General features: G+C 43.3%; 1 protein-coding gene across 1 annotated transcript; it reads right to left on the bottom strand.

Moving 5' to 3' along the window:
* Positions 1–10,636: 10,636 nt before the first annotated feature.
* Positions 10,637–22,981, bottom strand: lrrc38b (leucine rich repeat containing 38b). The gene is made up of 2 exons (XM_061070682.1): positions 22,354–22,981; positions 10,637–10,884 (listed from the first exon to the last, which is right to left on the bottom strand). Exons 1-2 carry the CDS (start codon positions 22,979–22,981, stop codon positions 10,637–10,639), a joined length of 876 nt encoding a protein of 291 aa, XP_060926665.1.
* Between the last annotated feature and the right edge of the window lie 851 nt (positions 22,982–23,832).

The raw sequence follows: 23,832 nt of genomic DNA, 5'->3' as shown, positions 1-23,832 counted from the left end.
CTCGTCTGTCCGTCGCCTTCGCTCGTATTAATTGTTCCAGACACAAGGACGTAGTAAAGGAGGACAAACACGGCCGACCTTTTCCAGGTGACTACACATGACACCTTCCCTCCGTCCTCTTGGCAGCGCTGTGAATGAGCTTCCCAGGGCCGGCTCGAAAAACTTTGAAGGATGAGGCCGAGGCTTTATCTTCTCATCCATCAGCAGCAATTCATCACGAGGGTAAAGTGGTTTTAAAAAAAGGTGGACGTGCCCTGTCGTCGGAGCGCGGGACCCGGCAGCCGACGCCGTGTTTGAGATACTGTCACAGCCGAGAGTTTACCTTGACATTTGTGACGCCGCCAGAAGAGAAGAGTAAACAGGGAGGATGTTCCACTGAGTGAAGAGCCGAGTAGAACAAATGTGACCTGTCCCCAGTTTGCTTTTGTTCCATTTACTTTGCTTGAGGCCGCCTCAATTCCACTCACCTCTCAAGTTAAAGTAGGCCGTATGGAAGCTTTTACTTATTTATAGAACATCACCGAAATATAATGTTCTCTCTGCGATTCGTACACGGTTCATCAAAGTTTCTTTCCACCCTCTCTCTCGCTGTGAGTTGCAGATTTCAGCTGATGAAGGATTGATGTAGCTCAGGAGTTGAAAGAGCAGATATTGTAAATTCAAATTTTAAGTTTGTGTAGGTGTGAGAGCGAATGGTTTTGTTATATCTGTCCAGGGTGAACCGCCGATTCTCCTCCGCTGGTATTGGCTGCAGCTCCTCACGACCCTTTCAATATGATTTATGATGTACTTGTCTTGAGAAAACTATTATTATAAATGTTAAATAAAATGTTGCATAATCAGGCTCCAACTGCATTAAACACAAAATGCATAAAAACATTCAAACCAAGCTTTAGCTCATCCGTCCTTCAGGATCATTACCGGAGCACGAACGTGACGAATGAGTTCGCCCAGATGCTTCCAGATGTTTCCCCCCCCATCACTGAATTCCACCGTGTGTCCCGATGCCATCGTTTCACTGTAATTAATAACTGTTTATGTAATATCACTGGTGCTTTGTGCAAATGAGTCACTTTGCTGAGAATCTGATGAATGTGGAATGTATTGACCTCATTAGGACCCGGAGTGCGACAGTGTATGAGCAACGCTGAGATCTGCAACTTCCTCTTAAATGTGTTTAATAAATGTGTTTCACTCCCACTGGGCGATTATAATAAACACTTCTGTTGTTCTAAGCTGAAACACTTGTGTAGGAATCGGATTGCTTCTTACCGAGCTGCAGAAAGACTGTAAACATCGATCGGTGCTGGGTCACATTCTCAGGATGGAGAAATATCAGCTGCAGGTAGGGTTGCAAAATTCCGGGAATATTCAAAGTTGGAAACTTTCCATGGGAATAAAGGGAATTAACGTAATATACGGGAATTAACGGGAATAAACTGGAAATTGTGGATAATTTATACTAACTGTATTTACCTTGTCATATACAGACATAAAGATAAACATTTTTTCTTTTGTTATAGGCAGATTTGAGCCCTGAGGAAACTTTGGGCACTTGACTATATGCTTCTTCATTGTTGTGTCATTCTTAACATAGGGAAGATGTCAGATGTTAACTCTTAACATAGAGAAAAAAGTTTGTAAAAAAACACACTGATGCAATGCCAGAGATATAAATAGTTAGCCAAACAATTGGAATCGTCTGTAAACATATTTTACAATTGATGGATAAACGAATGGAAATAGGCTGGATGAACAGATGAACAATCCTCAATCAGCATGCTAATATATTTTCCCCAGTAATATCATCTGAATTTACCTGACTAGTCCTGCACACTACAGCAGGCCTCAGTAGCCCTGCTGTAGAGTGAAGCATGCTGGGAGTTATCTGTGCATGTGATGGAAGAATGCACAGTGGAGGGTTGAAACTCAACGTGCAGAGTGTGCTGCATTCCATACATCTTTAAAATAGAGTTTTGAATGATGTTTTTATTGCTCAGCCTTTAATTTGCGTTTTTTTTTTTTTTTTTCAAAATTCCCAACATTCCCGAGCTTAACTTCCCATGGAAAGTTTCCAGAAAGTTTCCAGAAATTTACCGGAACCCTAGCTGCACGTAAATGATATTTCTCTATGTAAGTTACAAAAATCTCACTTGGAGTCACAGGGATTTAATAAAACACACCAGCAGTAATATTCTCTGCTAAGGTTAATGAAACGTTCTGTGGACGAGCTGACCTCTGACCTGCAGCATCTGTCTCCCGACTCCAGGGACAGAAAGTGGAAACTAATGCTTTTTCCCTAATGCAACATAAATCACTGTCCTAATCAGACTCTGACGTACATTAACTCACATGACCTGAGCGGCGCTCTTCATGAACAAGGCAGATTTAGAAGCTTTCATCACTTATTTTATTACTCTTATTTCCACATCCATCTTCAGACGTATATTGGTTGCCTATTTTTTTTATCTCCGTGTGTGTGTGTGTGTGTGTGTGCGTATAAAGGAAAAGCAATTTGAGGGTAATTGACTCCGCCAGCCTGCCAGCCTGTGTTTTGATGCAATGGATGAGCAGTTTGCCAGAAGCATGCATTGATGTTCGTGGCTACCCACGGCCGCCGCGTCCCCGGTTCACCTCTCACCCCCCCCCACTCGCTTTGAAGGCTATTTCCATGGTGCTGCCCACAATAAAGTGACCGGGCGTTGGCAAACGTGCATCTTCCTCTCGCTCCGTGGAGTTTACTGGAATTATCTCAGGCTCAAATGAAATATTGTAAGTATAATATAAGTATATTACCGCTGTGGTGCATCAAAGTCAGAAATTACCACATTCTACTCATTTTCATGTAGGATTTCCCCAATATTCTGAATCAAATTCAGTGTATTTATCAAAAAAATACTTCCTCTCCGCCTGTAATACAGTTATATAACGTGTCCTCTTGCTCTGAGAGGAGCTTTCCACAGTTTGGAAAAACAACAGACCCACATGACATCACCAGGGGATTAGAGGGTGTCTCACATTTGAACCTTTTCGTCAATCGGCCTCTTGTGAGTCGACCAATTAGTGCAGCTTGAAATCCCTCTGATCACAGACGACCAGGAAGTGCTGATGTGCTGAAAGTGTTTTATAACAACAAGCAGAGAAAGAGAAGATGGTGCCTGGGAAGAAGGAGACATAACCGCCCCCCCCCCCTGTGGTTCACACAGAGAGAAGCATCAGGTGCGGCTCCTTTGCAACCTGAGCCCTCGGCTGCCCCCCCACCCCCGATCCCACTGTAAAGCACAGGCCATTATTCATTCAACGCTTCCTCTCGGAGGCTTGTCTTACCCTCCTCTGTGTCCTGCTCACTTCCTGTCTCTGTAGGTCAGGAGCCGACAGTAATGAGAGACAAACGAAGGTAAACAAACGATGGATTCGACTGTTTTCTAAATCTAAATGTTATTACTGGATGGTCGATGTTTTATCTAAACCAATATTCACAGTAAATTAAGCCAAATGCATTTGTTGGGGTAATACCAATTACTTCTGGTTCTGAGATCTTCATATAAATAGAGTTTAAAATAATTGATTATTTACTTTCTCTCGACACAATGGGACATTTTGACTAATGCTAAGATGCAGCAGCTTGAATTTATGATCTTCGAGATATTAATGAACAAAATTGAAGATCGATGTCACAGATATGAAGGAACATCCGAGTCACAACATGACCTGCACTCCCTAATAATTGAAGACATGGTGAACTAGAAAATAACCCTCATAACCAAGAATTACCGAAAGGTATTCAAGACCTCGTACGTAATATTTTTACATATTTAGCTCGACAGAAGCTGACGTGATCCTGTATTTGACGCCATTAATGAAGGATGTCCTCATGTGACCCATCACATTGTCTTTTCTGAAATTGTCATATAAATAGAGATAAGAATTAAGAATTGATTATTAACTTTCTCACAACACAATGGGACATTTCGACTAATGCTAAAACGCAGCTAGTTTCACAGGTTGAATTTATGATCTTTGAGATATTAATGAACGAAATTTAAGATCTATGTCACAGATATGAAGGAACATCCGAGTCACAACATTACTTACACTTCCTCATAATTGAGGATAAGGTGACAGAGACGGTAGGTTTCCATAGTCTTGTGTGATTGTAGCCTTAAATGAACATCAACATAACCAGGAATTACCTAAACGTATTCAAGACCTCATACGTAATATTTTAACGTATTTAGCTCGACAGAAGCAGACGTGATCCTGTATTTGACGCCATTAATGAAAGATGTCCTCATGTGACCCATCACATTGTCTTTTCTGGACAATTCAAACACTGAGGAAGGATGTGAAAGTCACAGTTTGGTTCACGGGGTTCACACGGCCGTGGACTTTTGTTTTTTTTCTCTTTTTAAATGCCAGGTCCAGTTAGTTGATGCATGGAGAGAGAGGCGAGGCAGCCACACTGAGGGCCATGCTTCCCAGCATCCCTCTCTCTCTCTCCCTCTCTCTCTCTCTCTCTCTCGCTCCATGTTCCCGCCTCGGCGTCCAAGAGCTCGGGCCTCCGGCTGTGTAGCCATGACAACCAAATGAGGTAAATGGTTGCAGGAGAACCCTCATCACGACCACCACCACCCTCACAGGACTCGTTTCAGCCGTGCACAGATGTAGCATGTGCACGTCTGTCTTGCATGTTATTCCCGGTCCGTCGCAGCAGAGCCTGTTCTGAATCACAAATATCTCCATAAATTATTCTTCGCTCATTGTCCTCTGCCGTTTGCCGTCACTCGGCGTCGTCTCCAGCCGGCGTTAAATGCCCCGAGGCCGAGGGATATTTTCATCTCTACGATTCTCCGACTTCAGATTTCCTCAGGAAAGTGAGCAATCACGTTAAACCACCTCTTAAGGTCTCATAATAGCACTTAACAAAGGCACATGCTGGGACAAAGTGTGGGGAAATGAATCATCGGCACGAGGGCTGGAAAAAGAAAAAGACCAAGAAGCAACTCCTCCATGCAGAGCCTCATGCAAGCCGAGGAGCTTGACAATGCAAAAAAGACGAGCAGGAGAACGCCCGGCTGCAATGAGATTGCAATTGCATTTTTATTCATTTTCGTCCGACTTGTTTATCCTCTCATCACGAGGCGCAGAGATTGTCCAAATGCTCCCGGCTCTGAACGAAGGAAATCGTCCTCTAACAGCCCGGGGAGCTGTTATGCAAGGGGAGGGTGACTGATTCTATTTTTTGTCAAGATCTCTAATTTCTCAAACACCCTTTTTCCAAAAATAGTGCCTCCATTTGCATACCTGCAGTGTGATAACGGTGTCGTGAGAAATAAAGCACTGCGAGGTGTTTTGCAGATGAGGCTCCGTCATCTGCTGCTGTGACGAGACGGAATCTGTCAGCTCGGGAAAAAACTGAGATTCACAGTTATCATGCGTCTGTTAAGAAGAGATATCGCTGTGTTGCTGTTTTCTCATTTACTGCAGGAGGCACTGACTGAAAGGTGAATACTGCTGATTGTTGACCTTAAATAATGTTTTCCTGGCTTGATCTTCATCCATGATCGATGTTGACATATTTTTCTTCGTATTACACAAAAACAACTGAACAGAAAACCACAAAAACTTGTAAGAAGGATGCAGCCATGGTCAGGCAAGAGGTGGACACATTTTGGTGGATTTCTTTTACACTTTCTTTTCCATCACAAGATATGGCGCTTCTTAATTTGTCATTCATTTCTCAGAGAAATAAGTGGCATATTAAGGGGACTGATATTTAGGAGTTTGTGCAATTTGGTGCAGAATCAAATTAGAGGCGGTGGACTAGTGGCAGAAACTTGGACTATGGGCAGAAAAGGTCTCTGGTTCGTCTCTGGTTCGACTCCACGGAGAAACAACAAAAAGACGAACCTGGATTGATCTGTCCAAACATCCAAGAGGATTCTCCCTACCCTGTCTAGTGCCCCTGAGCAAGGCACCTTACTCCCCTAACATCTGCTCCCCGGGCGCCGTACATGGCTGCCCACTGCTCTGTGTGTCCTGCACCAGATGGGTTAGAAGCAGAGGTTAAATTTCCCTCCTTGCATGAGTGTGCTTGTGCATGTGTTTGGGACAAATAAATGTATCTTAATCTTAATCTTAATTTTACAATTCAGATGAATTTAAAAGTGATCAGTCCACCACCATCGCAGAGGCCTAACATTTGAATCAAGGTGCGCCTAATAACACACATTCATAGATGTCATTTCTTTAAGATCCATCAATTATTTCCTAGGAAATCAATGAACAATATGTTAGAAAGCAGTGTTTTGCGATGTTTAAGAAAGGCAAAAAAGATTCTGGATCTTCTATCAAGTTTCATGAAAACCCCTCTATAGTTTTGTGTGTAATTCTGCAGACAAACAAACAAACCAAGGGACAGAGGTGAAAACATAACCTCCATTGTCTGTATTCACACACTGATTCTGCACAAACGTAGACCAAAGGACAGAAAAATGTATTTATTCTTTGTACCAAACATCAATATACAGCTACACATATGGTCTGTTGGACGGTGTCTGTTTGACATTTGGAAATGCATTTAGCTGCAGCAACAACATCACACTCCTCTGCCACTTAATTTAGAACCGAGCCATTGTGACATTAATCTGACGAAACATAACATGGATTATTATTTTATTTTTTGCAATGTCAGGACGAGACGTAGGAAAAAGCAGTCGCCCGTGTCTCTGCTTTCCGGGCCGAAACAAAAATAACAGAGTAAATAAATGCTTTATTGTGAAAGGTTTAATAGAAAAATAGACATGAATCTGAGCTTTATACTGCAGGTAACTCAAAGGTGCATGCTCTAATGTGCGGATATTTGTTGCTTAATAAAATGAGTAAGAGAAATGAAAATGTCATGCTAACATATGCGTCAAGCTAACAGCTAAGCGAACAGAAGAATTTGTTAATATACAGTAACTACACAGTAGTTGGAAATGATAATGATATGTATAAAAACTCTGATTCCTGGACTCAGGCCTGCAACCTCCACATAGCAGCTGGCCAGCTTCTCCTCTGTTCACGGGGAAAACACTCAAAAACACAATAAAGATAATTCGTCCAGCTACTCTTGAGGTATTATGCAGTCGAAGGTTTGTTTTCTGAACACAACAACCTGCTTTTTGTCATTTCACCAACAGGAAACTCACTTCCTGCTCTCAGATTTCAATGGGAGTCGAGTTCCTAAAAGCCAAACCCGCTGTCCACTGACGTTGAGCAATTAAATAAAACTAAAAGACAAATGGTTGAGTTTAAATATGAAATTCTCTGCCATTCCCCTCTAAAGGGAGTTTCACTTTGCTCCAGTGTGTTGTATTAGTTGCCTTGTGTTTTCTTGTGGTGCTGCAAAAGTTCTTTAAAGTTAAAAAGCCCAAAGTTCTGCTGTGAAGTGAGTTTCTCTCCTCTAAAGAAAAAGCAGCTCCTGAAGTCACTCGCGCACCATCGTGCAAGAACAGAAGACAACAAATCCCAACATGATGGGTCAGCTGGCCAATCAGAGCAGGGATGGGGGGGGGGGGCTTAAAGGTACAGGACCTAAAACCAAGTGTTTCAGACAGAGGCTGAAGAGAGGAGCAGCAGCGATGGACAGTTTGAGGACGATGATGTGTTTTCTGAACAGAACACGTCTCCTTTAAAAGATCACACTTTATCTGATGTTAGAATTGAAATGGAGAACCGAGTCACGGTAACTAGGAGGGGGGGGTTTGGAGAAAGGTCAGCCGGCTTGTATGAATGATTAATCCTTTGTTAATTAATAATGTGTCCTGGAAGTGTCCCGCATGGTTTGAACACTTGCAGATACATAACATCTACACGGTACAAGTCTGAACTCTGTTTATAAGGAAGTGGCACTTTCAGCACAACGTGTGACGACTCACATTAATGAAAACAAACTGTGACTCTACAGGCTGGAACCAACATGTGATGTGACACATCCTTTAAAGTGACCTAGGGTCGCGTCTATTACACGTGAAATCGTTGTGCTCTTATTGATGCTAATGATGAAAACAACAACGGAAACAAAACAAAAAATAAGGCCACATTTATTTATTGTAATCTCTGCAAAATGTGCTCGGGGGGGGGGGGCGGTACACTCAGGGTTAGGACTCGCTCCAACGGGACATAAGCATTTTGGATTTTCCTTTTTTTGTTGTCAAGCACACGGGAACGATGAGTATTCGTCCACGGCTCTTTTTCTTCCATTCTCCGCTTTTTGCATTTAGAAGGCTTGATATTCTTTCTGCCTCATATCTCAATTCCGCTGAATTATTCATGTGTTACATGAAGCAAATGGAGAAGCAATGCAACATACCTTAGCTTTAGGGGGTGGGGGGGGAGAAAAATCCAAAGATTTCAGCAATGTGCGTTTCAAATCAAGGAGGATTTAAATATACAGCAGGCGAATAACAAATAGAAACCTGTAAAAATCCAGGGGCACTGTGTTTATTTAATTTAGAAGTGAAGTGTCGCTCTTGTGAATGCAGATGTGGATACAGTGTGATGAGACTTCTCAAGGATATGACATCAGCAGCTTTAGATATCGGAAGATCTTTAGTAAAACCACAAAAATAGCCCAAAGAGTCCTATGATGTCGGCTACATATTAATTATGTCTCAAATACAACGATAGACAATTATTTACTCCTCAAGAAACAAATCTCTTGCTAGCCACGATCACACATACGGTTGGGTACCGTGCTTTTCTAAAACCTTGATTCACGATAAGTCCGTCTGCAAGAGAGCAAGTCAAATCCTCCGGGCGAGAGAGCAAGTAGAATCCGTGGAGAGCCTCTGCGAGTGGCCTACATATTTATACCAGTGTGTTAATGTGTCTGCGTATCAAGTGATGCTACATTGCTGAGGAGGTGTGCATCAGGCTCTAGTGTCGGTAGCTGCAGTATTTGTATAGAGGAACACGAAGCTGACCATGGCAACACATCGAACCTGATGAGACACCCAGTCAACACAAGATGCACCTAAAAGCTAAAAAGTGCATCGTGTTTAAAAGCCTGAAAGTAGAGCGCCTGGCAGCAGCTGCAGCTAACGACAAGGAAGTTGAAGTTGACTCCACAAACTTAATTTGCCATTTGGATGCATCATGACTGGAAAATACATCTTTGTTTCACAGTTGGTTTGCTTCTACTTTGGTTTGCATTTTTCTTTTTTTACCAGCAGATCACAAACAACTTGTAGGTGCATTACTGTGACGGCTGGAAATAACATTTTCTGGTATTGCAGTAGAGCAAATCATCGTTGCCGTCGGATACCAATACCAGAACCCAGGTATCAAATTGATTAAAATGTGAACGGTACCCAACCTTTAATCATACAGCGCTTAACTATGTGTTGTAAAATGAGGACGAAAGACGCTGAGTTCGACAGCTGGCTCAGTCTCAAGCAGACGAGGAGGAAATGTAAAGCTTTGGAGAACATGACTGACTGAGTGTGAGTGTACAGAGTGTGATTTTGGCTGTAGCGCTGCCTTCTATTCAGGAGCTATGTCCCCTACCCTCTAAATACAAACTTCACCCACAACCAACCTCACAACCAATCTCTCCTTCGCTGAAACCTAATCTTTGGCAGGTGACAACCAAACCAGTCTACGTGGGGGTTTTGCCAAAAATTAGGTTCACCATTTAAAGTGCGTTGTTTGACACAAGTTCTACATATAGATTCTACTTTAAAATCGTATATTTGCCATAACTTCCAATATAACATTTTTTGTGATCTTCTTTCTACACAGTTCACTGTAATCAACCTAAGGAACAGACAGTAAATCCTTTAGATTTATATATTTGTTTGACTGCACATTGTTTTCTTTTTGTACATACGTTTTTGGATTACATAGTGAATATACTGCGTGTAGACACCGACTCGACCTGTCTACGGTCAATCAGCTACCAAACATCTCTTCCCTTCAACAGCTTTTTGCCTTCTCCGGTGCTGGGGGAAAGACTTTTGAATATCGGTGAGTGAATCTGTCCAGAAGAAGACACTGAGAATGGCAGGATATGCCGGCATATCATGTAATAGGCAGTTAAACACTGAGGTTGCTGGTCGGTGTGACATCCTTTTTCTTAAAGGGTCAATAAACTGATTTTCTAAACTCTGATGTCACTTTACAGGATTCAGACTCTACTGTTGGACGTCCGTGTGATAAGATAAGTTATTGGTTTATTAAGACTAAAGCAACAGCTCTGCAAGCACTGCAGCAACACTTCTCAAAAATCTTTAACTCTGTCTATATAAAGGATTTAGCCTTAATCTGTGTAGGCCTATAATACTGAACCAGTAGCCATAAGGTATAACCACACACTCTCACACCTGTGCCGTGGAGCTGGGCCTCACTAATTTTTGGCTCATTCCTTGGGAAGGTCCTTGGTTTTCCATATTTCTGACTCGTCCATGTGCAAAGACAACAACTCTCCACCGTCCCAGGGGCGAGATCCTCATCACCAGAAGCAGCATGATACTTGTCACATGTTGCACTTTCTGCGGTTCCACCCCCTCATTGTTTGAAGTGCCGGGTCCCACAGGGGGGTGGGGTGGGGGGGAGGGGGGGGTAGGCGCGAAGAACACGAGTGAAATCCTCCTCACTCTTCGCTCTCCTCCTCGTCCCCTTTGGTGCCTTTGCTCCAGCGCTGGAAGCAGTGGACCGTTGACGCCAGGAAGAAGCTGGTCATGATGGCCACCACGGACACTGAGATGCCCGAGAAGATGATGATGAGCAGGTCCGTCAGAGTCAGGTTGGCCTGGCACTCCCGGAAGCTGTCCTGCGAGAGCTGGGTCAGCGAGACGCGCCGGCCGTCCATCGGGAGGGAGCACTCCATTCCTTCCACCCCTGCACCGCAAACACGAAACCAGATTAGACAGATTCACCAAAAAACTACGTTGCAGTGAATTATATCATGTGTCTGAACTTTTACACTAAATAAATTACATCACGGCCATTTAGAAATTACATCATATCAGTGCAGTTAAAGGTAATTGGTGTGTCGGATTCAGGAATATAACATTCACAGCTGCTACCAAGGCAGTACCATCAGGAATCGTAGCCAAAAGTAAAAGTGAGACAATCAATCACAAGACACGAGGGAGAAATTTCAACATGGGAAGAACTTAAACAACAAGCATATGTGGTGTTGCTTTATCTGAACACAAGGAAAATAGCAACTTTTGACCTTTTCTTAAGAGGAACATTATTCCAAGCTCTGACCTCCACTGTCGCCATGTTTGTCCTTCAAAGAAAAGACATGAAGAGCTTTTATCATTTCATTTCATTTCACTTTTTATATCTTTTATATTTTATATATTTTGTATATAGATATGTTTATGTCTGAATAAATGTTACTTTGTAAACATTTTAGAAAAAGTGAGTAAATAAGAAGAAGAAGTTTCTGTTTTCTACAGAAAGCCCACACCTTCCTGACATTGGATTAGTGAAACTCTGCCTGATCATTTCTGTAACTCTCCAAAAACTGATGATCTGACATTCACACCCACTTCATGCCGTGAGGGTCCAGCTGTGCACGGGTGAGAAACGACGCTGGCTTTGAACTTGAGTCTCTTTTGAGGGCAACACAAGGACTGTCTTCCTCTGCACTTTCAAAAAGTTTCCCCCCTCTCTTATCACAGCTGGCTTTTTTAACTCCACTTCTCTTCTAGTTTACCCAGCTCCTCTGTCCTATATAATTCACACGTCCCACACTCGCCCAGAGGTTTTGGAGAAAGACAAAGTGCATATACTTCAAGGTGTGTTGTTGTTACACAGCGTGTTGTGTTGTAAAAGATCTGCTCTCGACAGGGCGGTGCGGTGCTCGGCCTCAGAAAGGGCGCTGATCTAATAATTATAAGGTTTATTATCAGAAGGCTTCACTTGGGAGAGGAAGGATGCACCGTGTGTACAAGTACACCCCCACACACCATGACTGCAGGATGGAGTCAAAATAAGAAAGGGAGGAGCAGAGTGACCCTGTATGTGGAGTCTACAGTTAATATCAACTATATCCGACAGTAACACCTCCTTCTGCATCAGAGTTTGGAGACTGGAATAAAGTCAAGATAAGCCACAAAAACCCAACCCCTACAACACGTCCTCATAAAATATGACTCCGATACATCGCAAACATTTACCGTGCCAGAGTAAGAGGACACCCGCGGAGACAGGGGCACCTTGACCAAACCCCATCTCAAGATGAGAGCGTGATAAATCAGTCGAGTGCCGCGGTCTCCTCATGTCTACCACGCTCACGTAGTTTATCCTTAAGACATCATTTAAATAGAAAAGAGACAATGACGTCGGGTTATTGGATTTCAAGGGTACAGGTCCTCCAGTGAGTCTTTGTTTCCGACTCACGATGAGACGGCAGCGGATCATTAAGGTCAGTTTGAACTCTCATGAGACCACAAAGCTACAGCAGACACTGTTCACGTTCATTTGGTTTTACTGACAACTTTATTAAACTTTGAATATCATTGGATACAAGAGGTAAACCATGCACTGCTCCAGGCCAGTGAATTAAACATACTGAGTCCCAATGGCCGTCACACTCCCAACACTGAAAACACTTTAGATGATCATCTACATTTCATCTTCATACTGGCAATGTACTTTAGGAAAAAAAACTAGACATATTGATGTGAATGTGAGCTTTATAGGTGGGAGGAAAATAAAGCATCGCAATGTGGGTGGCTACTTTCCACCGATGCTGCACATGCAAATGTAAAAACCTGGCAGTGCATAAATTCTGGGTCTTTGCTCAACATTCAGCACAATTTACAGCTTCGCCATAACAGAACTGAGCAGCCTTTCTTATGACTGGATACAATCATTCATCAAAATACCTTATTTCAGCCTTAAGATCTATGATTTCTGTGGATATTTGATATCAGACCTAATTGTTCCAAGTTGTTTTTGGACAATTTAAATAGAAAATGAACTGTTGAACATCTAAAAATTAAATAATGAGGACATTACATACTTGATTTATTAATATGTAAAAACGCTATATTTGTATTTGTATAAATAATTCGAAAAATACTCATGTGAAACCAGTTCAAACGTGTTTAGTGTCAATGGAAAAAGACACAATGGAAATCAGGGATGGCATGGAATTGGTTTCCATGCTCCTGTCATTGACTCGCTACAGTATTAATTAGGTTTGTAACTGAACTCCTAAGGAGCTTGATAAAACTTAGTGACACTAATCCCTCAATACAAGATACAGATTCTCAGATTTCTCTTAACATTCAGTTCACTGAGGACATGAGCTATATATCAAATATCTGTCTGCCTGTCCGGGATATATTTATTCACGCTTAAAGTTAAATATAACTAAATAAGAGTGATCAGCATTATAAAGATGCTGCATGAAGAGCAAAAACAAGATATTAGAAATCCATTTTGTATCACTACCCTTATAATGCAAATGGGTCAAATGCGTCATGAGTGTTTATTTGATATACCTTTAAAATAAATGTATTTCATCATATTCAAAAAGTAAGAAAGGAAACATTTAAATAAGGATTTGTGATGATCAGAAACAAGTTAATTGAGGAATAGCGGAAATACTGAATGACAAAAAAAAATTCTGCAAAGATATACAAAATATAAACTGATTTCGGTCACTTCTGATCCTTTAAATAAAAAATGTTCAAATGTCATGTTCAAGTCCAGCTTTGGTCATTTTGTTTGAAAATATGATTTGCAATCCTCGTATGCAACTTGTGTATCATAAAGTTTTCTCCCAAAGCTTCTCTCACAGTGAATAAACAGTCTATTACCGAGCTTTGTCACAACCAAGCATCCGAGAACGAACTGGACGAGCTCCACAGAAAACTGAAGAAGCTTTGGATCAGCTTCACATCAAGTGAGTCAGCATCAAGAAATAAAGCGGCTCCAAACTGACGAGGAGCCAGGACCAACAATCCTGATGGAGCCAGAGAGGAGCCCACTGGTTCCTGGCAGGATTAATGAGGCCTGCGTGCCGTATGTCGGGGGGGAAATCACAGATGAAAACAAACTCACTGCCCAAAACGCTTGTGAGGAAATTGCTCAGTGAAGCTGACCTGCAGGACACATGAAAAAGTGCACAAGACTTCTGGAGATGGCTAATGTCTGTTTGACGGTTATGAGCTAACGACGTTAAAGTTATGATTTGTTGTGATTTTGGAAATCTGATATCGGGAGAATTGTGTTGTGTAACTCACCATATGGCTCACACTTTAAAAGCATCAGGTCTGTTTCCAAGTCCTGGTTTTACCCAACAGAGCTTTTTGTCCGTTCGTCTGTTTGTTTTTCCTTTTTTCTTCTATTTTTGTTCTTTGTTTACTGCATCGGTTCCAAAGTCTCTCACAGCTCGTTATGAACGGTTTTGATTTGACCTTGTTTTGTATAATTATACAAGCTGTTTTTTTCCCTTCACAATAAAACGATTTTTATAATATTTGCAATTATTTATTTCAAAGGTTGCTATATTGGGTGTTGCGAAGGATGCAGTCACACACAGAATTCACCTTTAATGCCACAAAACTTACTAAAGACAACAAGTTTGATCACATCTGAAAATCCAACATATTGGAGAGTCCCTCCTGTCTGTTTTGTGCCTGAGATGAATGTATTACATTTATATTCACAGTGCACTTGTAGTAAAGTAAAGTAACCCATCGCCTCAGAGACTCAGCTTTTGCCCTGGAGACGGTTCTGTCTGGTACTGCCTGTCCTAAGTACTTGATTAATAACCGCTGAGAATGAAATTATCCCGCTGCAGGACTTACAGCACTATCACATCTATCATGAGCAGAACTGAGTTAGCAAAAAGGTCAGTTGAATTATTTTGGTTCTTTCTACAGATTTAAAGATTTTATATTAGTCTAAATAAGAACAGTTAAGAAAGTATCAAAAGTTTAACTGTGCTTGTCTGAAATTAATATTATATTTATCATTTAGTTTGATATAAATATGAAGAAAGATTTACAAATCCTTGAGGGATACTGCAGCTTTTTTCTAAAATGACACACCAAGGCTCAGACTTATTCCCCTGCCTGACAAAAAGAGGAATTACTGAAACGCTGTTCTATTGGGCCCAGGGCAGAATGTTCTGGAACAACCACCATTATAATAGTTCCTCAGAATCACATTGTCTGTGACTAAACATGCACAGCTTCCACGGAGAGAGGATTCCCAGATTCCCAGTGAACACAAGGCCTCGGATCCGAAGATGCAAGAAACCCGAGGAGGCCCGAGGCCGACGTGGAAGCGCTGCCATGTTTACAGACTGGGAGCCGCTTCGTGTCAAACTGAATTCTGCTAACAGACATAGCCCAACAGCTAACAGAACTGATGGCTGTGAAAATGCTAATTTGTTTTACATATCTGACACTTGGCAAAGAACGCTACCAACAAACTGGCTTTAAAATGACAGCAATTAAGTATTTTTATGAAACTATCAATTAAGCAAAAAAAAAAAGGAGATAGCTTGTTTGCTAGTATTTGGTTTTACTTGCTTATAACCATATGAAAAACAAAACATCAGCTAAAAGGCTAACTTCTGCATCACAGAACATTGCAAAATGGATTTGGTTGTCTGACATTTTACGTAGCTAACCATTACTACACAGCGCTCTTCACCACAGGGATGTTTTTATTTCTTACCGTGTAGTTCTTTTTGCAAATATAATGTTCGCTTGAATGAATCCCAGTATGAGCTGCCGCACTGGAAGAACCAAAGCAAGGTAGCAAACAATGCTAACTAGAGCTAATGTTTACAAGCTAAAATGCTTAAACGTTAAATACCTCTGAACCAGCGCTAGTAGCTAATGTTTACAAGCTAAAATGCTAAAAAGCTTACTACCTCCAAACAAGCGCTTGTAGCTACTTGCAGTTTTATCTCTGTGCAAATATACCTAAAGATGTGATATTGGATGATAGTGATATTGGCTCTGTATACATTCGCATACTCGCTGATGCCTGACCCTGAATTTTCAGCAGCATCAAAAGTATTACTGATGCAGATGTCTCTGTTCGATGTCCATGGATTATATAAATTGATAAATAACAGGTTGAACATGTGCTTTCACAGTAGAGTGGTTTTCCCTGAAAGGAGCATCCCTCCATTAAGATGTATAACTAGGTTTCTTTTTACTCAACTGTTATCGCACATCGAGGCAGAGGACATGGACGCAGGCACTAAGAGAACACATGTGAAAAAAAGGCTATTGCATTATTTGAAAAGGTTTTTTTTACGAGTTCAACAAATGTCCAAATGTGTGACTAATTAATGTAGAATCCATTTTAATTCCAACGCCAACAGTTCATCAATATGAGTTTTGCTAATGAGTAAACTGATAGAGTTCGTCCCCAGAGACCAATATGATCACAGTGAGGATCAGGCCCTTGTGCAATAATTGAACACAAATCGTGGCCTAACACTATCAGGTATGTCGGCCCACACAGATATGTTACATTCCTGGCGCGGACAGTTGATGGATTACATTCAGGATTACAGCCAGCCGAGGGGATAGGCTATCTGCTGTCCCGGCCGTGATTGATCTACCTTGCCGGTATTGCTCCCTCTCTCAGCGTCGGTCCAGATTGATCTCTGCACCAGTAGCGAAGGCAAATATCACAACAGTCTTGCAAACCCGCAGAGTTGGCATTCAGTCATCAAGTGGCCACTGGTGTCTAGACACTCCCCGTAAATAATCCAGCTCTGATAATGACTCAGAAAAACTGTCTCAACACTACTTTATTAAATGAGACAAATGTGCAACTGCAGCTCGATACTCAGTAGATCTGAAAAATAACCATTATTTAGTTCGGTTCGGAGTACGAAGCAAACGGTGGGAGATTCATACGGACAGGAGTAGGAGTTGGGAGAGGAACCGAGTGGAGAATGTGTGAAATGAATGCACTAAATGATAAGCAGCGAAGTGACAGCCGGGCGCGGGTGAATCACTCAGGAGGGGATTCCTTCTGCGTGGAGACTCGCTGACATCACTCTGTTCATTATGCCTCACCGCAAAAGCCCCAATGCTCACACACAGATTTCTTCCTATTCCTAAATATAAGAGATGTCAAGTCGAGCTCCATTTGTTTTTCCACGAAGAGAGAAAGCAGTTTGGAATAGTGACGACAACTCATAATGATGGAACAGCTAAATGTGCAGCGCTCAGCACTCTGTCCTTCGCACTTAACCACACGCTGGCACAGAGGGAATTATCCATCATGCATTGTTCTGCACTCTGCCAGCGAAACTAAAGCTTTTTGCCTTTTCACCTTTTATATCTGACACTGGCAGATTATCCCCCTTCTACTTCTGAACACGCGGCAGCTGATGTAATTCCGTCCACCTTTTCACACCTTGCTCTCTCTCTCTCTCTCTCTCTCTCTCCGGCTCCATCTCACTCACATCCCGACTTTAAATAAACATTAAATTAGGCCAAGTTAAAAGAAGCTGCCAGGCTGCGTTAAATGGAATAGACATTTCCTCATCTCTTGCCCATGAGTGGTAAAGATAGCAAATAAGGTCATGTGGGTGTTCAAGTGGGTGCTGGTCAGCGGCATCATATTTTCAGAGCTGATTGTGCTCGGGCGCTAACAGGTCTCCTGGGAGCAACCTGATCGGCTGCGAAGGAAAATTCAGACTTTGGACCCCGTCACATGAACTGGTTCTTTGTAGAGAAACTGTTCAGGTCAAGACTGGTGTTGACGGCGCTGCCACGATGAGCTCCAGCCTCAGTGTCTCGGGGGAGTCGGCCTGCCATGCCCTGTAGGCGGCTCTGGCTCCAATTACCCCGGCCAGTGTGCCGTAGAACTGTGTCACTCTGAATTATACATGGCTTTTGTTCATCTTTAACCCAAGAGCACTGGAGACAGCACTGGATCATGTTTACACTCATCCCCCAATTAAAACATTCATGAGGCTGATTGGTGGCTAAACCCCCAAAAATATAATTGGTACCACAAGAAAACAGCAATCTAAGAAGCAGTGAAATGTTCCTCCAGAAATAATAATTGTATTTCTGTGATTGTATTCTGTCAATGTGCGAGTCAGATAAGGTTTTGAAACCATCTAATCTTGTGGCACACATATAGGAGACGAGATAAACAGCCACGAGCCCAGCACTCTGCTTTTCCCTTATCCACAAAGAAGTCCTGGATTCCAGCTTCTTCCTCCCACTCATCATGCTGACCTGCAGTAATCAAAGTTATGCAAACAGAAAAGTGTGCTGCGTCGTGAACTCAGAAATCACAGGGGAAATCAAGATGTGAAAAATGGAAAGGGAATTGGGGTTTACAGCTCCGGCGCCGCAGCTGCTGCCGTATGCAGGCCACCGGTGAAAGAACCACAGAGCTCTCTGGGTGACTTCTCCTCAATATGATTGAAGATGTTTTATCAATTTTTAAATTATATTATACATATTTTACGCTTTGCTGAACACAGTTTGTGTTAAAATTTAATCAATAGGTCACAAATCAAAAGCAGGAAAGAGCAAAACTTTCCAGCTCATTTTCATTATATGCATTTCTTCCTTCGTCCTTATTTTCCTGTCATGTCCTGTCAAAACAGTCCATTTTTTTCTTCTATATAAACAACAACGTGACCTGACTGACGTAATTTTAATGATTCAGACTTCAACACGATGACATCCTCTTCCTATTGATTTACATGCATCTGCTAAAGCCTATTAAGAAGACACCCGAGGACCCATTGAGTCAAACTGGCCTTTCACTGTCCTTCTGTTGCATGGATTCATTCTTCATTACTGTTTTTATGGAGTTATTACATTTAGGTGAAGGAGCACTCTGACTCAGACTTTAATTACTCATGAAATTATTTGTTGAAGATTAAATACCGTGCTACTCGGCTTTGTCTGCCTCTGCTTCGAGTGTCTCACCATAGTTACCACCCCCAAGGAGGTTATGGTTTTACCCTGTTTGTTGGTTTGTATATCAGCAGATTGGATATGGGCCATTACATTCTGGGGCAAAGAGAGGGACAAGACATGATCTTGAAAGACATAAGACCCATTTAGGGAAATTATAACTGTAAGTGCAATCTGCTGTGGCTCATTTGAATTCAAGGGAACTGTTGGTGGAGCTCTGCCCTCAGCTGAGTGACATTCCTGTGAGTGTGTTATATGATGAACCCGACATGAGGATGCATCATCCACACCGATGGAAGGATCACACTCATCTGCAGTGTAAAGAGTCATTTCTGTCTCGGTAATTGATTTCCTCGATGATGAATGAGATATTAAGTTGAAACACCCACCGCTCGCTTGCTACATATTGAAAAGCTTATCAAGTTCGACCTCATTCACTAATGAGTGCCCATCTGTTATTGTGTAACCACTTCTGATGCAGAAATCCAGAGAATAGGTCATTTGCATTTTTTTTTTTCTTTCCATGACAGTGAGCCCTAGTCATTACGTTAATTAGGTTTGGCTTGATGATGCTCGCATGTGTGAACTTGGCGTGTTAGTAAATCCGTCTCCCACTGGAAAGCCGCCCCTGCCGGTTTGTGTTTGTTCAGCAGTAGATTCTGGGATCCGCGGAGACTCAGAGTGACACAACTGCACTCACATCAAGTTCAGAGAAAAGGGAAATGTCCACAGCAAACATCAAATGTCACAACTGGCAGCTCAGAGGGGCGTGTGGTGGATTTTGATAACGTAGGCTGCAACTTGAAGGATTCGTGGAACTTCCTGTGGCCCTGACAGCAGAGTTCTCCTCTAAAACTCACACACAGGTTGATTACAGACACACAAACACAACCACAACGTCTCACACCCTTAACTACCTGCTCTTTTATTGACATTGAGTGTGTGTCCCTTGAATTTAAAGTGTTGTACTACGAAAAACAAGGAAAGGAAAGACAGAAGTCTTGTTTCTGGGGACATTATTAGTTCTGCAAAACTAATCTTTGTCCTCTCTGACCTGTTAAAGAATTTGCATTATTAAGAGAAAAAAAATGCTTATAATCCTTCTGCTGAAATTTGTATTTTAAGCATTAAAAAAGTACCTTCCAGACGACGTAAGGTATTCAATGCAAAATCACATATATGTGCATTTTCCAAGCTAGTGGACTCATCCCTTAAAGTTCATAAAGAAAACTCCTCCTGATGGGGATATACGAGTTGCATGTGAGGTGGGATGTGCCTTATAACTCAATTGGAGAGTGTGTAGAGGCTGGGGCCAGTTGGCAGCCATACCAGGGGCTTGGCGTCTTCCTGTTGTTGATGTCTGCCTGGCCAGCATTGCTAACGCACTTCATTACGCCGTGCAGCTGACAACGCTTAGACCTCTTGATTCATGCATTTGCAGCCTTGAACTGAGGGGAATGAGTTTTTCCTGCTAGTTTATCAACTTTGCCTCCTCACGGGTCCAAACTTGAGTGATTTTAGGGCGGATGAAGGAAGACCAGAGGGGGAAAGGAGAAGCAGTATCAATAGCAGCCGCACACCGTGGCCTAATTGTGGGCTTTTGTGAAAGTCAGCGAGTTTTCTTTAAGTGGAGCTGAATTAAAGCTCGTTGCAGCCCGATCACAATTAGAGTTTAAATTGGATTTTCAATTTATTTTTGCAAATGGAAAAACAGGCAATTCTGTGAGGAAATCTATAATATAATTAAGGAAATCCATTCAAAGAGGATTCGTCTTATCAGTTGCACGTGGTTGATGCCAGAGACCATGAATGTTTGGTTTCAGATCCGATTGCACATCATTCTCACGTCTCTAAAAAATCACATATCGAGTGGGAAGATTTTGCTTTGAACAACAACTCTTCTTTCTATGCACTGCAGATATCAACATTTCTCACCTGCATCAACCTTGGAACACTCACAGCAATATATGTCTCCAGCACTTGTTCCGTTCATTCAACACCCTGAACATTGTGTACTTTATTTATAATCCGAATCAGGATTTTAAAATACACGTTGTACATGCGCCCAGGCGAACAACACAAACCTCTGGAGTCAGAATAAGCCGAAATAACATCAAAGCTATAAATACTGACATTAATTCAACATAATAAGTCATATATCTGTTGCTTTTCTTCACCTGACAACAGATGTGGTTCTTAAGTCAAGGTCTCCCACTGTACCGCAGCTCGAGTGTGGTCTCCCAGTCGTAAGTCACTTTGGATAAAAGCTTCTGCCAAATGAGCCAATGTAAAATATGATAACAGCGCAAGTTACTAGTCATGTGCGGCCGAGCTGTCAGTTCTGTTTATTTTTGCCTCCTCAGCTCCCACGTGTTGGCTCACACTTATGAGATAACGGCTGTCTGTGTCCTTTGAGAGGACATTTATAGTAATAAACAAACGCCTGACCTTAAAGGTAAAGCAATTCTGGTTCCCTCAGGCGTCAGGCAGATATTTTTTTACTCAACCACATGATATTAACAGACGTTGAAAGATTGTAATTCTGTGCGTTTCATCTTAACTCCTGCAGCTTTGGATGCTGCGTGAGCTAATTAGGCTGCAAGTAACCGGATCTCACCCACATGATAATTCCACGGGGACATGGCAATCCCCCTTTGTCTTTTTGTTGTGGTTCAACTATGCACTCACACGGAGAGATTTGCCTCGTGCACTGAAACACACTCAAATTTCAGCCCTGTTATTTAACTCGACCCTCCAGGCTGTTTCTCCGTGACAGACTCGTACGGGCCCACAGCTTCACGTGCACAGAGGAATCAGGGGCTTTGACTTCCAGTGGGAAAAAGGCAAGAAATTCTCGAGAATATTGTTGAATTACATTGTCCAGCAAAGTATTATATAAGTATTATATAAATATAAGCCGCAAATTGATCGATTCGACAACCACGCACGATAGAGGTCAAAGCTTGGGTTTTTATGCTGAAAATGTGGAAACCAAAAAAAACAACAAACTCAACGAGCACAGATTCCTGATGTGAGCTGCTTCACATCATTTATTGGTTAACGCTGCATTTTGAGTCAGTTCCTCGTTTTCGACTTTCAAAATGAATCAAATACGTAGAGAGAGAAAAATATCCAAATTTCCACTTTCAAACGAGAGCTATTGTCTCATATTACGCACAATGTCTCACACATGATGAGCTATGGGGGTGGAAGGAGAATGAGACCAAAATTAGAACAGGGGAGGAGGAGGGAAGGGGTGGAGGGCGGAGGGGGTTCCCTCTCCTACAGGGAAAATATAAATAGACCAGAAAAGTGTGATGCCAATGGATTTGCCATAATTCTGTCGTATGTTGTGCTCAGATACGTTTTTTTATTTGGGTCGAACGCGTGGGGACGAAAACGCCTCTGGGATGATGCTACTCACCATTTGGAAGCTTGTGACTGTTCTCCATCAGCCACGCAAACAGGCTGGCAAAGTTGCAGTTGCACACCCAGGGGTTGCCCTCCAGCCGCACCGCCCGCAGGGAGGGCAGCTGACTCAGCGCCCCCACCTTTAGGGTGGACAGGGCATTACGCTCCAGTTCCAGTTCCCTCAGAGAGGTGAGGCCCAGGAAAGCATCCTCACTCACCATGCTCAGATACGGGTTGTTGCCCAGTCGGAGTTTGATGAGGCTGCGGGACTCCCCGAACGTGCCCTTGGGGATCTCAGTCAGATTGTTGCTGCCCAGGTCCAGGAACACCAGCCTGGAGGAGGTGCTGAGTGTCCCCGGTTCTATGAGGGACAGCGAGTTGTTCCGGAGGTCCAGGTACACCAGGTCGCTGTACAGAACCAGGAAGTCCGAGGGGATGCGTGGTATCCAGTTGTCCGCCAGCAGCAGCCTGCGTACGTCCAGGGGAATCTGTTTGGGAAGTCGGGTCAACCCGCGGCCGCTGCAGTCCACGGTGTGGGGGTCCGGGCACATGCAGGTCGCTGGGCAGTTCTCCCCCCGGGTCCATGAGACAGAGGACAACAAGACGAGGATGGGTTGGAGCCAGCAGACACATGGCAACATGGTCAAGGGGGGCGGGCGGATCGGGAGAGGGAGAGAGAGGCTCGGGGGGTCAGGGTGACGAGGTGAAGGAGGGGGTGGACGACAAGAGGGTGAGGGTCAGAGGGCAGGAGATCAGGACAAGGGGAGGGAAGGGGAACGTGGAAGGGGGCGAGCGGGGATCAATCCTCGTGAAGGAGCATCCTGCCGCCGTGGAGAGGAAAGTCGTCTCAGGACCGGTGAGGCGGCCGGGCAGCAGCAGCGGTGAGAGACCTGTTCTCCACGAGATCATGTAGCCAGCTGCCTGGAGAGAGCAGCAGCCCGCCTGCTTTGAGAGAGCAGAGAGAGGGAGATAGTAAAGCAGGAGGAGAGAGAGCGGGAGAGCGAGAAAGACGGAGGGGGGGGGGGGGCGGCGGCTCACGAGAGGTGAAGAGACACGAGCGAGCCGGGAGTGATGAGGAGCCAGGGGGCAGGAGGAGGAGGAGGAGGAGGAGGAGGAGGAGGAGGAGGAGGAGGAGGAGGCTCCGTCCGCCACGCTACCCCACAGCGGCTCCAGTGACAGACAAAGGCAAGGAGGTCGGTGACATCAAAGGATAAATGGAGCTTTGATTCAAGCATGACAGGCGACGAGCCCCCCCGACAACGCATCCCTCCATTACTCCCAGGTCTCTGTGCAGATCAGGCAGACGGTTTGAACGGAGAGAGAGAGAGAGAGAGAGAGAGAGAGAGAAGCCCGCGGACCATCGCTCACATTGTGGTAAGGTGCCCACCCTCCCCACAAAGCCCACCCTCCCTGGATTATTCCCTCTCTATCTCCCAGCTCGATGCTACACTCTCCAGCGGGGGGGTCACAGCTGCCGGGCGGAGGAGGGAGA

Source organism: Limanda limanda, chromosome 4 (genome assembly GCF_963576545.1).
Source record: "Limanda limanda chromosome 4, fLimLim1.1, whole genome shotgun sequence".
NCBI classification, from domain to species: Eukaryota; Metazoa; Chordata; class Actinopteri; order Pleuronectiformes; family Pleuronectidae; genus Limanda; species Limanda limanda.
The sequence above is the reverse complement of the archived record's forward strand: the minus strand, read 5'-3'. Positions and strand labels throughout refer to the sequence as shown.

Coding starts and splice junctions, on each gene's coding strand:
- lrrc38b (XM_061070682.1), bottom strand. CDS start 22,981: ATGTTGCCATGTGTCTGCTGGCTCCAACCCATCCTCGTCTTGTTGTCC. Junction 10,885..22,353: donor CAGTCACAAGCTTCCAAATG/GTGAGTAGCATC, acceptor TTTGCGGTGCAG/GGGTGGAAGGAATGGAGTGC.